General features: G+C 36.8%; 1 protein-coding gene across 3 annotated transcripts in view; it reads right to left on the bottom strand.

The window, feature by feature from the left end:
* Window positions 1-6,061: 6,061 nt before the first annotated feature.
* The window catches only part of CHD1 (chromodomain helicase DNA binding protein 1), a 55,817-nt gene continuing 43,787 nt past the window's right edge, over window positions 6,062-18,091 (bottom strand). For 2 of the 3 annotated variants that reach the window (XM_059837159.1, XM_059837158.1), the window contains exons 28-37: window positions 17,847-17,997; window positions 16,766-16,888; window positions 16,259-16,396; window positions 13,841-14,104; window positions 13,296-13,436; window positions 10,408-10,586; window positions 8,737-8,833; window positions 8,460-8,517; window positions 7,253-7,463; window positions 6,062-7,047 (exon numbers count right to left, since the gene is read on the bottom strand). In XM_059837159.1, the coding sequence (XP_059693142.1) occupies window positions 6,684-7,047; window positions 7,253-7,463; window positions 8,460-8,517; window positions 8,737-8,833; window positions 10,408-10,586; window positions 13,296-13,436; window positions 13,841-14,104; window positions 16,259-16,396; window positions 16,766-16,888; window positions 17,847-17,997 (1,726 nt within the window). In that variant the 3' untranslated portion in view covers window positions 6,062-6,683. The remainder of the gene's footprint in view (window positions 7,048-7,252; window positions 7,464-8,459; window positions 8,518-8,736; window positions 8,834-10,407; window positions 10,587-13,295; window positions 13,437-13,840; window positions 14,105-16,258; window positions 16,397-16,765; window positions 16,889-17,846; window positions 17,998-18,091) is intronic. The other variant, XM_059837160.1, reaches the window with a different exon arrangement.

The raw sequence follows: 18,091 nt of genomic DNA, 5'->3' as shown, positions 1-18,091 counted from the left end.
CCCGCTGTTTCCTTCAGTACTGCTCTCCATTTCTCCATGCTGTAATCCGCACCCTTCTGCCCTGCCAGGGAGTCCCGCAGTTCCGGCTACCACCGCCGAGCTTCTAATACATCCCGTCCACCACCCCGGGATTTTTTTGCTCATTCCTGCTGTTTTCCAGGGTGGTGCTCCTCAGAGTCCTGCAGGGGCACCGAGAATTGACTGCTGCAGGGTTTAGTGAAACAAAGCCACTCCTCCATGCATTCCCGTCTTGGTCGAGAAGGCTGTCATGGGGTTCCTGGTTCTGTTTGTTGTTTGCTTGCCTTGTTACACATACTAATAAAGAACGATTATTCCTATCCTCGTATCTTTGCCCGAGAGCCCCTTAATGTCAAAATTATAATAATTCGGAGGAAGAGGGTTTACATTCTCCATTTCAAGACTCCTGCCTTCCCTAGCAAACACCCATGTAGTATATAGTAGAGATAATTAATGCTGTATATGTGTATAAAATATTGTGAGATCCAACTTACGTCTTTGACCACCCTGGCTGGGAGCAGAGTCTTATTTCTATTCAACTGGTTCCCGGACATCATTAAGACAGTATCAAGCACGTTAACGTAAGGATGAAACCTTCCGGGCCATGAGGGCCAATTTCCCAGGAATGTCTGGGCCGTTCACGAGAACTTGCACCTGGGGAGACTACATCGACTAGCTCAAGTACTGGCAATACTCTGTTGCATGTGAAAGAAGGCTATTCTGAAGAAGCCCAGACAGCCATCCGGACCTCTGGACCAGCTTTTGTACACTTCTGCATCTGTATGGTCCCAGTTATACATGTGAAGGGACACAAAAGAACCTTCCATCATTTCTGCCTCAGGCAGAATAAACGGGATATAAGCCAGCTGCATGAAGCATTTGGGGTGAACCGCTAAGGAGATGCTGGCACTCTGTCAGTCAGATCCAGATTCACCCAGCGCTGACTTCCGGAGTTGGTGCTGCCTTAGCTGTGGTGGGTTTTCAAAATCCTATTTTTGTTGTTGATCTAATAAATGTTTGTAAATTTTTTTTATAAATTTGGTTGCCGATCTGATCATTTATAACACCCACCTTTCAAACTAAGACACTTCTCAGTCATTGCTGGAATTATTAGGGCAGGAGATCTTTCTCACGTTTTAATGTGTTTATTAAAAGTGAGTACCTCAGGTGGGGAGAACCAACAGGCCCACATTCACGCCACTTCTGCTCCCACGTATAGCACAGAAAAGGAAAGAAGAACAGCTTTATCTACCACTCCACAGGCACAACTGAGACCTCCAATCTCCCCAGAGCACTACAGATTCCCCTTTTTTGGGTTTCTGGGTTTATGGTCCTCCCTCCAGCCGACATCCTGTGGCTAGGGCGAGAGGCAAAAAGGGTCTCAGCATCTCAGCAGATTCTGGATTCTGTTCCTCAGGTGTAGACATCACTTTGAGCTCTCAATTCTGTGTTGGCTCGTTGTTTTTAGGGGTCTTTTTGCTAGGTTGGGGGGGGGGGGGGGGGGGGGGCTTCCCCGTTGCATGCTGGTTCCGAGGCCATTTGCATGCCAACTCCGATGTCCTCTCCTCTTCACCATCCGGGTGCCGTCTCCCAGGAAGCAGCAGGGCGGCACCCGGCGAAGGGAGCAGCCCGCGGCTGTCCCTGCGGGACACGGCGACCCGGGCCGGTCCCCGCGGGGCTTTCTTGCCGCGGCTGGGACCCGCGTCGAGCGGGGGGGCCCCGCCGCTCCCGGGGCGGGCTTCTGCTCTTGAGACACTCCCGGGGCAGTGGCGGGCTGGCTCAGGGCACTATTAAGAACAGGCAATTACAAGGAAACTATTAACAACAGATAACGACATGAAATTATTAACAAGAAATAGTTAGAACTCCAACTTGGCAGCAATTGGTTTAACTTGTGAACTTTGCAACTTTTAAAACTATGGACAACTTTTTACTCATAACATTGCTTTTCACAGTTCCAAGACTAGAAAAGAATGATGATCTAGTAGGCTTACACAAACCAGAGCTTTGAAGTTTGCTGTGCTTTAGTGATTAAAAAGAATGTCAAAGTGTCATTTGGTCTATACAATACAGGTAGCCACTTATCAATTATAATTTATCAATTATCAATTAGGGAAACCCAAATCCGGTAGCTAATTTTATGTGATGAATGAGATTACTTTCCAAATGCTTCAGTTACTGCAGCAAATACTAGTTCTGATGCAAATAAACACAGTGGATGTCTAAGAGTACTGCAGTAATAAAAGCTCTCTGATTATTTTTTCTCATGGGATCAGTGTCACATGATTTTCTGCCATGATATCCATGTGCTTATTTTCAGAGAAGACAGATTTGTCTGATGAAAAACCTGTGTGAAATAAATAAAATGTATTGTTCAAGTGTATTATTCAGGCTTCAGGCTTAGTTCTTGAGGTAGAATATAGATCTAAAGTTTATATGTCAAAATGTCTCAGAAGTCTTGCAGCAGCAATTTCCAAAGTCTTCAAGAAACACTCAGGGCGAAGTTGTGGGGTGGGAATTTGGGGTATAAAACAGGTTCACTCAGTATCAGAGTATGTTTGGATGCTTCAAGTTTGAATAGCAGCCATCAGAGGGACTTGCAGCACCCTGGAGCACCATTTCCTTCACAGTCACTTGTCTGGCATACAAGAAACATGCACTCACCTGACTCCCTGACATGCATGCGAATGCAGCTGAGACTGTCAGCCTTTCAGCAAAACCTTTCTTTTTGTTAGTGCAAACATGGCATCAACTGTGGTAACGCCTCAACCTCAAGAGTAGTTTTTGAATAGGTTTATGAAGATGCTACAAATAATTTAAAAATCAGAGTTATTTTGTTATGCAAGGTTCATAAGTGATTATTTTCTTTTGATCAGGACAACAGCACTTCTTACATTTTCTGCAAATTACAATCATCACTAAATTTCATCTTTTATGCCAAATGTTTCAGTTGCTAAAAGCTTTAAAAATACAAAAAATAATTACCAATAAATTGGTAGAGCTATGGGCCTGGAAAATAGATGCTAGAAATATTAGTTTTGTGTTGGCCATATCCAAAAACACCATAGAAGTTTAAGGATAGGTGGACCAGAAGGTACTTACCATTACACAGGTGTTCTCCACTTATATCTTAAGATAAGTAAATGGAATAGAGAGGAAAATAAAAAGCTTAAGAAACTAATTCCATGAACTTTCTCTTAATTCTGCTTGTATCAGCATCCCACAAAATTGTATTCCTTAGCCAATGCTTCTGGACTGTTTCACAAATTAAAGATTCAGCATAAAATTTTAAGAACAAAACTGAAATTTCAGCTGCAGCCACACTAGTTTGTTGGAAGAATGAAGACATAAAATGCCAGCACACACCTGTCCCAACAGAGTTCAGTAAAACAAACCTTGTTTGGTACAAATGGATAACTCATACCATGTATGGCTATTTTAACATTATTTACTGTTCTCTAACAGAAACAAGAAATTGTTTACATTGATTTCTGTGTAATTCCTAAGTAATAGTGAGGTAATTTCCTACCAAAAAGAGCTCTTGTCACTGAACACAATACTAGGTGCAACACTGGAGATGGAAACAGCTCCTTAAAACTGCTTTGCTACCAGAGTACCTCCCTGGGATTTTATATTGTAAGTGGAGCCCAGCAGCGACCCAGTTAGGGCTGTGAAACTGACAAGATATGTCTGTGGATGACAAACTATCTCACAGGGACAAATCAAGCCCATCAAGTTTCAAAAGGGCATTAAAAATACTTATCCCAGGGAGTCGGTGTCTCAAAGGGAGGTCAGGGCACACTCCTTTCATAGGAGTGTCATGTTAACACCGCAGGAACTGTCAATCCTTCAGTGAGTGGTGCCTGAGTGTTTTGCAAGTCCTGTTGATTGTGGTGAAAGACTCTCAGCAACTGTCTGAACGCTGATCAGACAACACAACATATGCATGAAGGATCAAAATAGGGGAAAACACGGAGCAACTGTGATCAGGTAAATGATGATTGCATCATCACCCTTGTCAACTAACAGCAACCAGAATATGCATTTCTCTAACTAATAGCAACCAGAATATGCACTTCTCTGTCCCTAAAACTTTAAGAGCAGTAATATGGTTTTAAATCTGCTTCTTCATACTTAACAACAATTTATTCTTTCTGGGTAGTACTGGGAATGGTAGACTAGGATTAAGATGGAAGTCTTAGACTTCATGCATGGTAGACAAAACATCTAAGCCTTTATCAATAGCCACGTGAGGACTTCTCTTGCAGTCTTCAGAATTCTTACTTCCCAAAATCTTTCACAGACAGGCAATGTTAGTATCTGATGGATGCTTCAGAACTGGACACTCCTTGAAGACTTTTCATTAGAAATGAGCAAAAGAAGGATCAAACCTACATTTAGACTGAATGATAAATAGATCATTTGCAGAGGATATGGAATTGAAAAGTAAGATATAGCATAACAGGCATTACCAGCAATTAAGATAATTTCCATTATCAAACTTCAAATACTTACAATGTAATGGAAAGCAGAGGGGGAAAAAATTAAACTATTGGAAATGTGATCTGTGTATCTGTAAATATGACTGAGTAAAAGTTATAGTTACAAAGCATAAGGATACTAATTCCCAAAGACTGACATCATCAAAGCCATCAAGTATTTCAGAGACCTGAGGGACCATTGGTGAAAACGTACAGACCACCCATGTCATGTGAGGCAGCAGTGTTATATCACAGCCAAACTGAAGGAGAACCAGCCTCTGTGGGAATGCCCTCTCTATGCTCTGGGATGCAACTGTGTGCTTCCCAGCCAGGAAGAGTTGTGTCTTTGTCTGGAGATGTTCCGACTTCTATGTTTCCACCCTTGGAAGTGCAATGTTCATGGTACACATAAACAATCTTATCAGACTCTGCTGCCTGAACACTGTTCAACAATCAAGCCTGAAAGCAGAACCACTCAAACCCCTCAGCTCCTGTCAAGATGAAAACTTAAGAAATGAAGCAGCATTCATTAATCAAGTTCCAGCCTACACTAAATGAGCAGCAACTACCTAATGTGCAGCAACTGTGCCTATAGTAAGATCCATAGATATACTCTGTGGACAGACTGTGGTTCTATGGAAATGCTTCCATATAAACCTGCTTAATTGGAAAAAATAATCCATATTGCAGGAGCAGAGAAAAACTGCAGCAGCAGATGAACCTTCTGCCACCTGATGCCAGGCTAGGTACCTATTCGATTTATCACCAGGAATAAAATTCAGTACTTTTAATGTTCTTATGGTAAACCTGGGGAAAAGTAACACAGTATAGAAAAACACAGTAGAAAACTACAAGACCCACATGTCCTTTTAGTTTAAATTTAATTTGTCAGATAGAAGTTATCTATGTACAATCAGTGTGCATTGTAACAATTCTGTCAATAAAGTCATAATTCAAATCTTCTAAAATATTAACTACCTGCATAGCACATTTGACATTATTGCCCATGTTGAAGAGGGAACATAGAAATTTACAATTAATTTTGATTGATTTGGATACTGAACTGTTCAGGTATTTGACACACCTCCTTTAAAACCAATGCACCTGAAAAGCTTTCCAGAGCACAGTTTAGCTAGATATTTCTTACCATTTCATTACAAACAATCACAACACCGACAGCTTAGTACAGAAAAAAGACACCCCCCCACCCAAAAAAACCCAGAAGACCCCAAACAAAAAAAAACCCACCAAAACAAACATACCCCAACAACAAAAAATCAAATCCAACAAACCAAACTAAACCAAACAAACAAACCCCCCCCCCAAACCACAAAATGTGTATCTAAAGTATCAAAAAAGGATCACTAAATGCAATGAAGTTTCCTTTCCCCATTTTTACATTCTGAACAGTGACTCCATCAAAATCTTTTATTGAAACATGTACATACACTGATTTTGTTTCATAACTGTGGCAAGAAGTCCTGAGTTGGTGGGGAAAGGAACATTAAAAAAAAGCCTGTGGGGGGGAAAAGCTCATTTAATAAATTTACAATTTACAGCCATTAGTTTTGTATTTTGCTTTTATTTTTATTTTTTTGTGTTTTTTTTATAAAGGCATTGTAACTGATCACAAACAGGAGAAATCCTGACTATTTTACAGTTATAGGTACAGAATTTAAATATTCAAGCTTGTGATGAAAAGCGGCAAGGTGGTCGCAGTGTACAATGTAAACAAGAAGCTTTGGAAAGTGAACAAAGTCCTTGAGATTTCTTTACTAAGAAAAAAACATTCTCCCCATTCCCTCCTGAAATATGAGCACAGGTCAGTGTTTAAAAGTTCATTTACAAACATAACTTAAAACATTATCAGCCTCAAACCACTTTGACATGAAGAGTGTTATACTAAGATCCAGTCTGAAATGGGCAGTGTTGAGGTCCCTGTAAAAGTAAACATCTTCTATTTCTTAAAAAAAGTGCCACAGCATTTGCAGCACAGTGCAGCATAAACTTTAAATACAAAAATATTTTTCTTCTGTTGGGATAATAGACCTTGCATCCTGGAAAGAAGTAACAATACTGCTACTGATAGAATATCCCATCTGTATCTTTCAAGTCATGTAAGGCATTTACTGTGTTAATTTACTGTATATGGCTAAAAGAAGGTCCAGAAAATATCAGTCTTTGTTATGTTTTCCGGCTACTCCATGTATGTTCAGGTGTACTTTTGTGATCTGATGAATGTTCAAATGGAGATCTGTGACCGAGGGGAGATCTTGAACCAAAAGGAGACCTCTGATCCAGTGGTGACCTTGGGCCACTACCTGAAGCTCTGTGGTCCATTTGCCAGTCTGAGTTGTACCTATAATCTCTGGGAGATTTATGATGGCTGTACTCAGAAGAGGAACGGTGATCTGAATGTATCCTGTGGTCTGAGTGGGAATGGTGATCCAAATGAATCCGGCTGTCTTTTAGACTCCCTTCCAGGCTTGACCTGTGGTCTCTGCTCCTGTACTCATCTAACTTCCTATGTTTACTATCACTGTAGTATCTAAAAAATAGGAACTTATTTGTATTAGTTACTGGTAACACATCAAGAGCCACAATTATGTAAAATTGACAGAACTGCATTAGAGAAAGATCATTGTTGCAATTTTGTGTTACTCAGAAAAGACTGTTTGGTGCTTCCTACAAGCGTAACTACAAAAACACAAAGAGAATTCTGACCAGATTTCAAAATTGCTCAAGAAACTCACCTGCTGTCTTGTTTGTAGTGATCCCAGTCTCTGTGATCTTTTCCATTGCTGAAGGCTGAATAGGGCCTTTTCCTGGAGTCATTTTTCTTGTAAGCATCTCCCTGATGCCTGTCCTTATGATGATCGTGGTACTGTGACAGATGTCTATCAGAGGAATAGCTGTCTCTGCTACTGTCATCATGGTTTGTATTCTCCTTCAGTCTTTCCACATCTGTTTAATAAAGCAGAGGTTAAAAGGAAATACCATAACATTTTTACTTCACCTAATTCAAACAGCACTTCTATCTGTCATCTGTAAACCAGTATGAAATGGACATAATTTAAAAGAAACAAGATCTAAATAGCTAAAAATCAAATGCACTAATGCCAGCGAACAGAAGAAAATCTCAGATTTAAGAGGAAATCAAGCTAGAACGTAGATGCATAGGACTTGGGAACTGAACTTCTCAACCTCTCCATTCAGTCTATGAAGCTGTGTGTCCAAATGGGCAATGAGCAGAGGGTACCTTCAGCAGAGCAGTTTTGGATAGAATGGCAACAACTTCCTCTCTAAGAAAGGACAGACTTTGTATGAGTAACACTTTTAAAGAAACCCCCTTGTTAGCAAAAAAAATTTCAGCGGTATTCCTAAAATTCATGACTGTTGATTTTAAGCCTATGACAATGTACTTGGAAGTTTGGTACCACAACATTAAAAAAAGCAATACATACAAAAAGGCAGGTGTGGGAACAAGTGGGGGGAAAAAAAATCTCTGTTATTGACAACAATAAAAGACAGCCCCTGTAACTAACAACTGTGACATCCCCTGTCAGACTGTGACTGACTAATAAACTGCTTTCTTTCATCATAGTGATACTGTGACAGCTACAAACAGCCTCAAAATTTCCGAGAAGTTTACAGGTTTTAAGTAGACCTCTTGCCCTCTCCAAAATTTAACACAAAAATAGCTGTTTTTAAAGGATGCTCAAATAACCTGGTTAAGTACCAGCTTCACTCTGCACTCTGCTGGATTTCACCAGCAAATTAGTGAAGCTTTTTGAATTAGTCTATTACTTAGTGCAAAGTACTTAATTAGTTATTATTGACTAATAGCATTAGTCTATTACTGTGGTACTGTGTGGAAAACAAACCCAGAAGACATGTGAAATGGAATAAACATGAATAGTTAAGGTATTTAACACAAGAATATACTTAAAAGTTTCTTACCTGGATTTCTAATTACATGTGTATTCACATGACCGCTAATATTCTGATCGCTGTGTTGCTAAAAAAGAGAAGTGCATTGGTAAATGTACTTATCGATAAATCCCAAAGTTCATTTGAATACCTTAGAAAAATACCCTATCAAAAGACACTACTATACTGAAACACAAATACTAACTTGAAGTGTATTTCCATGTTCTTTATAATCCTCTATATCTAATAAAAGTTATAATAATTAAAATATATATTTGTGTATTTCAAAACAATGTGAAAATATTACCTGAGACTCCTGACGTTTTTTGATTGCATGTTTATACAGTTTGTGCAGCTTTCTGGCATCAAATTCTGTAAACTTAGAGACAAAAATCCACAAATTTCTGAGGAGGAAGAAAAGAGAAGTTGTAATTCTTCTTTAAATTTTTTTGCCCTTTATTATGTAGCAGAACATGGATTTGACTGAATTTGTTTGAACACCACTTCAGTAAACCTGAAATGCTATATAACCTACAAAATATTGCCAAATTGCACAAGAAATGTTATGCAGTTGTAAATGAAGTATTTAAAATATTGACTCCTTTAACAATTTTTCACTTTTTTCACTTTTTAATATTTATTGTAAGTACTTCACAGTGTGAAGTGCATGGACAATAGTACTAAGAAGAATTGTTAAATTTCTGTGAAATGCTTATTAAAAACATAGCTATCAGTATACATCTATTCTAAAAAGATATATATATAATCTGAGTATTTGAATTCTGAATATTTACCAGTCTGTAAATTAAAAATTTAAGTACCTAAAGGAAGTAAAAATTCTTTCAAATGTGAAATTTCTTACAGTGTAAGACACTTGACACAACAAACCTTATTGTATTAAACCATCAGCAAGAGAAAACTTTTTCTTCCATGATCACAGGTAAAGTTTTTTTAACAGATACTGAATTTTTTAGTGAAATTTGCAGGTGGAATGCTTAGAAAAGCCTACAGTCTAACAGCATTCAAAAATATTCGAAGTGTGGAGGTTCACAAAGCAACAGTATGCTAATTCACTGTGATTATTTAAACACAATAATTTCTGTCCAGAAGTTTGACTAAGTACACAGCCAGTCAATGGTGTGTCTAATGAGACCATTCTAACTTAATATAAACTACACTACTTCTTATCAAATATAGCTGAAATAATTTTACTTATCTACATATAATATCATAGCATTATTATGAATAACAACTCTATTACAAGTTTCCACTTAAAATAATAAACCTAAGACATGAATCTTGGTTTTGTATCTCAGATCACCTTACTATTTTCAAGTAAAGGAAGTAAAATCAGCAGAAGCATATTACTCTAACAGAATTCTTCAAGAAAACACAAGACTTAAGAATTTGATATATATATATAAAATCACAGGATGTATTTTCAAGCATTAACTGAACATTCTGATAAAAGTAAGTCAAATTGCATTAAGAACGCATCAATGAAATACAAGACCAGGATTTTTTTCCTAGTTCTTTTTATATTGTCACCTGATATAGATGAAAACTCTTCCCTTACTTTTGAAGTGTATCTGAGCACATTGATAAATACTTGTTATCAAGTAATAGTTAATACATAATACACCATTTCATTTTAGAGTACATTAAAAAAAAGAATTCTACAACTTGGAATCATACATTCAACATAATTTTAGAACTGTGTATTTTCAACACAAATTGTTAAGGAGAGAGATGTCTCCACCCTCTGGACAAAATACAGGGCTCTGCATCAATGCTTAAAGTCAATGCATTACAAGTCAGAACGATGTATAATCACTTTTTAATAGACTCCTATTAAACACAGCAGATAGCTACAAGAAAGAGGGAAAAATAAACAGGAGAAATAACTAAAACCTACTCTTCTCAATGGAACCAATTGTAGATTTCCTTTTTTTAAGTAAAACCCAAGAAAATAACTTACTTTCTCCACTGTTTAATTTGTTCAGGATTTGTATACTCCTTTAGACATTCAGTAATATGATCCCCAATTTTGATAAGACACTGTCTAGTATGTTCCAGCTGTTCTCTTTCAGAAAGGCCCTTCTCTGGTCGATCAAGCTGTTTCAATGCTGCCTTGACAGGTCTCATTCTTTCTTTGCACTGTAAAATGGAAAAAAGCACTGTATTGATTCAAAAGAAAAAAATTATTCTAAAGCATGACTCACCTTTTACTGTGATATATAACCACAGGAGAAGACAGGATTGTTAGAAGTCAAATGAAACACAAGACTTTCTCAGAGGTCTAAAAAATGTTTTATATTTTCCCTTTGGAAGATTTTCAATCCAATTGGAAATTCTCTATGAAAGCTACAGATTGCATAAAACACATATATCAAGCTGTAGAAGGTGCTAATCAAACATCAGCAGCCGGATAGCTGTGAAGGCACCATTTTTTCTGTTCAAAATCCACTGCTGTGGGCTTATATGGCAGGTCAGGGACTAACATACTGATTTTCATTCCAAGTGTGTAATTTACTAATAAAACCTTCTAAGTTTTTGCAGACCTGCTCACTTTTGAAGTTCCTTTCCCTCGCAAGCTTCCATAAACCTAGGGTGATGCTTTCCTCTTGAGGGTAGGATACTTCTAGGATATGAGAAACCACTAATTTAATATCTAGGATTTCTGAGGAAAAGGACTTACTACAACAGTAATTTGCAATTACAACTCTGAACATAATCATGTAGGGCAATACTTACCACCTACAAATCTATACAAACTCAATGTCAAAATTAAATTTTAGAGTGTCCAGTACATTTCAAACAATACTTTCTGCAACCATTACACGTGGCATTCAACAAAGGATCACAATTGCTTCTCTGAGCATTTTTTAAACTTCACTTCTTTGCAGATATTAGCAGAAGTTATGCTACCTAGAAGAAAGCTAGTTTGGGAATAGCACCATAAAGGTTGCAAAAAACCTCCAAGATCATTAAACCCAACCTTTGTCTGAACACCACCATCCCAACTGAACTATGTAAGTCCCACATCAGTTGGTCTTTTGAACACTTCCAGGCACAGTGACTACTCTGAGCAGATTGTTCCCTGCTTAACCACTCTTTCACTGAAGAAATCTTTCCTTAAATCCAACATGAACCTTCCCTGAAACAAAACTGGGCCGTTTCTCCTTGTCCTGACACCAGTTCCCTGGGAAAAGACCTGATTCCCACCCGGCTACAACCTGCTATCAGGCAGCTGTAGGGTGTGGTAAATTCTCCCCTGATTCTCCTTTGGGCTCAAAAATCCCAGCTCCCTCAGCAACTCCTCAAAAGACTTGTGCTCCATTCCCTTCTCTGGACTTGTTTCAGCACCAAAATGTCCTTTTTGAGCTGAGGGGCTCACAACTGAACACAGCACTTGAGATGTGGCCGCAGGGAATGCTTAGACTAGCCACAGATAAAGGTCATGCATTCTTCAATTTTCATATTTTGAATCCAATGTTTTAATAATAAATCCAGATAAATCCAGTTGGCATGGTTTCAATTGCAGACAACTGCTTAATCATACATCAAACTCCAATAGCATGGTACCCGTGACCGGAATATCCTCCTTGTCATCAAGATCACTGTCAGTTAAGCGCGAACAACATTTCCATTTGAAAGTGCACTTAACTAGTATGTTTAATTGGACTGCACCTGACCATGGCATAATGATAAATACCAATCACCTCTTTCCCCCATTGTTCCCCACTATATGCTACCAAACCTAGAAAAAACAAACCAATACCTGAAATGGAATGAAATGGAATATCACCATTACTAGCTAAGCATTTAGGGACAACTCAGAAAAACTGGGGAAGCTCTTCCATTGCAATCTCACGCCACTAAGTAATTAAGCATCTGGTTTACATATTAAACTCACACAGATTAAAGTAGCTTTTTAAAAGACAGCGTAATTCAGAGTGCAATTCTTAGAGAACTAATCAGAAACATATAACTGTATATGGAAATCAAATAATTTTCTGTAATTAGCCACATCGACATATCCACTGGATTCACTCAAGGTCCATGCTGAAAATCACAGGTGAGTTAAGAATGAACCCCTGGACAGGAACTGCCACAGTCATAAGAATCCTACTAGCGTTCTCACAGCCAGCATCCACAATATACCCAAAAGACCTGGTTGGCTAAAACACAGCTGTTGAAATCTGAAGGACAAAACAACCACAGCTGTTCAAAGTAACTCACTGATACTTTTCCATGGGCCTCAGCCAACCTATAAAACTTCATAAAAATTGTGCATATATATTTTTCTCAAATGTTAATTCTATTCTTGTAAGCAGTAGTGATTAAACAGAATTCTTTTGGTGTCAGAGACATTACCTCAGCAAGATATTTCTAAGTGCTTTAGCATAGTTTCTTCCTGTGTTTACTAACTAAAGTCTGTGATACTTCAGAAGTGCTGAATCCTAGTTTTTCTTGCTATCTTACAAAGAAGAAAAGCATGTATTATATGGTGAAGCCAAAGACTCCATCAATTCCAATTACATTCATTCACATCTGCTCTTAAGAAACAGGATATACAAATGATTCTCACAGATAAATCTTTAGTTTATATTCTCAACCTATTAATCCTACAATCTATTAAGTTTTTCTATTATCTTGTATATCTATATTATACAGCAAAAAGCCAAAATAAAACTGCTATAACAGAGTAAAAAAATCACTTTAGTACACTGTCAATAACATTAATTGATCCAAGAAGTAGCAAAGATCACCTGTGTTACTGTGCCAAGTAACAGTATCAAGAATATCAGCAATTGTCCTCATTTAGACTATTAAGTATACACACTAATTTATTAAAAGACTTACCACACTAAAAGTTTTCTGATCTAGCTCTTCAGATTCTTCTGATATAGGAACTGGTTCACTAGAAGCAGTAATATGAACTGGAGTATCCAGCAATGGAATTTTTTTTGTTTTTTCTTTATTTTCGGATTTGATTTCATTTACCTAAGAGCAAGATACAAAAATATTTAAGTACATTTTACTATGGTTCTGCAGTTATAACATATGACCATCCCCATAACTACTGCATTCTCTTCAATATATAAGAATAAAATCTGTGCTGACATTGAATGACAGTACATTTTACTTTCTCTGTGAAATGGAAAAGGAAAATGGGAAAAAAAAAATTTTTGCACACATTCAGTCCAATTATATCATTGAAGATGTACTTCCCCATTTCAAATGCCTGTCCTAATGATTTCAGGTAGTAAAAGTAAAGCTTCAAATAACATAAAATACTTTACTGAAATGACAACTAATGAGATCCACAACACTTTTTCATCTCAAAATTATTTACATAAACCTGGTGGCCTTCTCTAGCACTATGCAAGATAAGTAAACCTAGTTACCTTCTCTTCCTTTACTTCTTTTTCTTTCTGTGTGGATTCTTTTACTTTGTTTTCTCTCTTTTCTTTAATATCCTTTTCTTTTAATTCTTTCTTATCCTCTTTTTCTTTTTTCTCCCTTTTCAAATCCCTCTTATTTTCCTTTTCTTTTGTCTCTCTTTTTTCTTCAGCTTCCTTCTTTATACCAGTATCTGGCTCAGGCTTTTCTTCATTTTCTTTTTCTGCTTTAAATTTTTTATGCAGATGTTTCACTGAAACAATCTCATCCTGCAATATGCAAGCATATATGTCACATCAAACTGGATTCCTATCTATACAAGTTTTGCAGCTATCAGATTAAAACATTTTTTATCTGTGAATTTTTTATTTCTGGATGTAGATTTATCAAATCACCTCTTAAATAGCACTGAATGCACTTGGTAAAGAAATATGAGAGCTCACTTCCTTGATGTGACAAAGCAAGTACTGATTGGTGGAGGCAGTGGGCATGAGAAATTGCATCCAGTTAACTTGGAATAAAGTTTGAATTTAATCCCTTTAAAGGTTGTTAGACTGAAGGACTGAAATCTAAAAGGAAGTACGTTTTCAGAACTCACCTGATCAGTCAAGACAGTCAAGTGATGGGAGATGTTAGAAGACCTCTGATCTAATTAGCTGTGTCCCAATCCCATATTAAACACTCACAGGAGAAGGTAACAGAATCCCTACTTTCTCTTTTCCACAACTGTTCATTTTACTAGGCTTTAAAAATACCTTTAATTACAGACTCTCTGTTTGGAGGTGAACAAAGTATTACTCACTGCTCTCTATAAAATTCACTGAGAAGGTCTGAGATCAAAACTAATATCCTTTCAGACATAGAAAAATACTATAAATAAAGTATTATTATCACAGATGGAAGAATCATTATCAAGTTTGAATTTATTTGAACATACCAGAAAGGCACATACAGAAACTTCTTATCTGTTGCATGAAAACAGATTAAAGACTGTCTAGTACTTGAACATGTTACTTAGAAGAAGTATGAAGTTATGAGCTCAACCAGGGCTAGGTTTTAGTGTTTAGGTATCATGGAAACGTTCTAGCAAAATCCAATTATTTAAAAACTTTCTTGTTAATTCTAACAGTAAAATAGGTACGTTTTAAATACTGCACACAGTAAGGAATCTAAGTAGCTAAAGCCAGTAGTTTAGGAAGGTTGTACTATACAGTCCAGTTTTCAGAAATGGAATTGTTATTCAGTGCCCAAAAGTAGTGAAGTGATGAGTACCTGTTGTTAACAGACAGGACAGCATTTCTAGGCAGTTTCCCAAAACATAGTTAAGGCCATCAACTGATGGCAGTGTCTTCTCTTTTGAATGGAAATGAAGACTAATACTCATTTTTAAAGTAGTCTGAACAATTAATTTGCTTAGTTTTAGGGTCCATTAATCTGTGGCAACATTTGCAGGTCTTAGTCTTACATTCCAGGCAGATTATTCTAGCTATAAACACAAGGCAGTCTACATTGATTTTTTTTTTTTTAATCACTGGCTTCACATTTTATTCTTTATAGTGCAATTTAAACACATACACTGAAAGAATGATTAAAAATTACTGTTTTTCATAGATTTATCATAGCTTTTCTAAAGCTAATTTTAACTACGTATTTCCACAAGTAGTTTTTATTTTAGGACAAGCTGACAATTACAATGGCTTGTAACTGTTTGCTTTAAACCGAGTATTTTATTGATTATAGAATTGCCGTGACGTAATTCAACTGCTTTCAAATTAGCTGTGACATGACCCTAAATTTTATCCAAATTTTTATGTCTAGTGATTTTGCTATGTGATAAACAACAAAAATTAAAAAGACACAACAAAAGCATATTACCAAGATTAATAATCAGAAGTAAAAAAATCCAACAAAGTTAGTCTTTCTGAAAAATGAGAGTCATGATGTATACACAAGCTTTTGTATACAAGTCTTGAAATACAATTTTTTATGCTGCACATTCTAATTGAACTTGATGACATTTTTCTCAGCCTCAATAAAAAAGCCTTTACCCTAAGAATTATTACCAGTAGTAGTAACACATGAGCAAAATCCAGTGGTTTACAACTGTGATTTGCAATTCTTGCAAATACAGGGCTAGTGCTTTAAAAAATAAGTTGAAGCTGAGCAATGTCACTAGTATTTAGACTATAATATTTCAATAACTATTTGGAAAACTCATAATCCCTTACTTATTTATCATTAAACTGAAATAGATACAGTCTTCCATGTGCTTGTAGTGATGCAACATCAGTTGTAGCGGCAACAGGAAAAGGATGACATTCAGGTGTCCTAATTTTATTCAACCGAGCAGAAGATGAAATACAAATTGATACTAACAGGAAGAACTGAATGTATGGTATCTTGACTGTTTGAAAGATACTCACCTTGTTATTCTCATCCTCATCTTCATCAGATTTTTCTGAGGGTTGTGGTGAAGAATCACTTCTTATTTCTTCTTTTAATTTTGCAGCCTTTAGCACCTTATTCTTCTTAGTTCTTGTTTTCCTCCTCTTTGAATTGCCCTGAATGCAAATTGATCTCTTTAATCATGTCAACTGACAAGTTTCCTTGCACTATATTTGCAAAGTAAGATTTGGTTTTACATAAAAGAGAGGGTTCCTTTTATTTTATTTACTGCCACTAATGACCACCACTTTACTCAGGACTGGAGACAGAGCATAGTGAAAAAGTAGAGAATACACACAAATAATAAGAGAATAATACAATATGAAACTTGCAATTAATATCCTGAGTTTGTCTTATGTTCTACAATTAGGAATAGAGTAATACTACACAAATAAAAAGTGCAGCACTAAAAAATGAAAAGGATCAGGTGACATGCCAATAAGCATTTTGTTTTACCTTTTTAATGAATGCCACATTTTACTTACTGCTCCAGCAAGCCTTTGTGCTTCCTTCCTCGCAAGGTCTTTATTCAGTAATTTAATGAGGTAGTCTGCACGGGTCTGTAACTGCTTTGCTTGGGGTTTCTTATCTGGATCATCAGGCAAAATCTGAGGAGAAAATGGTAGCATCACACCTCTGAGTACAGATTATCAACTTCAGATATTAGCCTGGAGCACACAGAACAGAAAACGCTGTGCAAAAGGACATGGTAAACAATCTACTCCAACTATACCTACTAAATATATCAGAATGTTTAAAGCAAAGGAGAATTTCATAAAAGTTTTCATTTCTCTCCAATGAAACCAATGCAAGCAACCAATGCAGAATCTTGGAAATTGCCTCAGAATTTAAAACCAGCTCAAGAAACCAGCCTCATATTTCTGTCTCCACTCTGATATTTCATCTAAGAAATTATGGGCACCTGTACCAGTCAGTCACAGAACTCCTGGCTCTGACTCATTGATCTTCTAAATGCAGCTGCCAAGAATACAAATACATGATTTCAAAAGCCAGACAAATTAATGAAAGGCAGGTGTAGGAATCATTACTAAACAAATTTCGACACAAACCTATCTTCTCAAATCCCAAAACTATAGGTTGTTGGCACTGTCACAAAGTTTACTTCACCCCAGGCTTTTCCTCAGTATCTGCTGCTCACTATTGCTAAGAAGTTATTGCACTAATTCTAGTATAGCTACAGTCAATGCTGAGAGTGGAAGACAGCTTCAACTGAAAAACCTGGGGATTAAGCACGGATGGAGAAACAAAACCAGAAGATCTGAAGTAAAGAAAGAAAAGACTGAAAAATATCAAATGACACAGAACCAACCACGTGAGAATATAAAAACACAACTGACTGCAAGAATGCTTGCTTCAAAATAAATACTCAAGACCCCAAAATCTACTACTATACTATGAGAAGGATATGAATTATGTATGAAGTACAACTGACATATAATGTTTTTGCAATTTCATTTATCATAAAATAAACTCTTTCAGTAACACTACTTAGCAGCATCAATACCTAAAAAAACAGTCCTTGATAAACTATTGTAGACGACATACCTTCTGTGTCAAACTGAGATCAGGATCCATTTTTATCATTTCCCAGCTGCCATAACCATATTCATAAATGCCTATCAACAAATTGGAGTCATCTTCCTTACCCCAATCTATATCAAAATGAGCAGCCTTAGTGTGGCATGGGATGACATATCTAGAAGAAATATATTAGAAAGAAAAATACATAATTTTTACATCTGAAACATAGCGAGGGGGAAGAGAACATACTGAAGGTAATGTAACTAGAT

Source organism: Haemorhous mexicanus, chromosome Z (assembly GCF_027477595.1).
Source record: "Haemorhous mexicanus isolate bHaeMex1 chromosome Z, bHaeMex1.pri, whole genome shotgun sequence".
Classification (NCBI taxonomy): domain Eukaryota; kingdom Metazoa; phylum Chordata; class Aves; order Passeriformes; family Fringillidae; genus Haemorhous; species Haemorhous mexicanus.
This window is presented reverse-complemented; position numbering and strand designations above follow the sequence as displayed.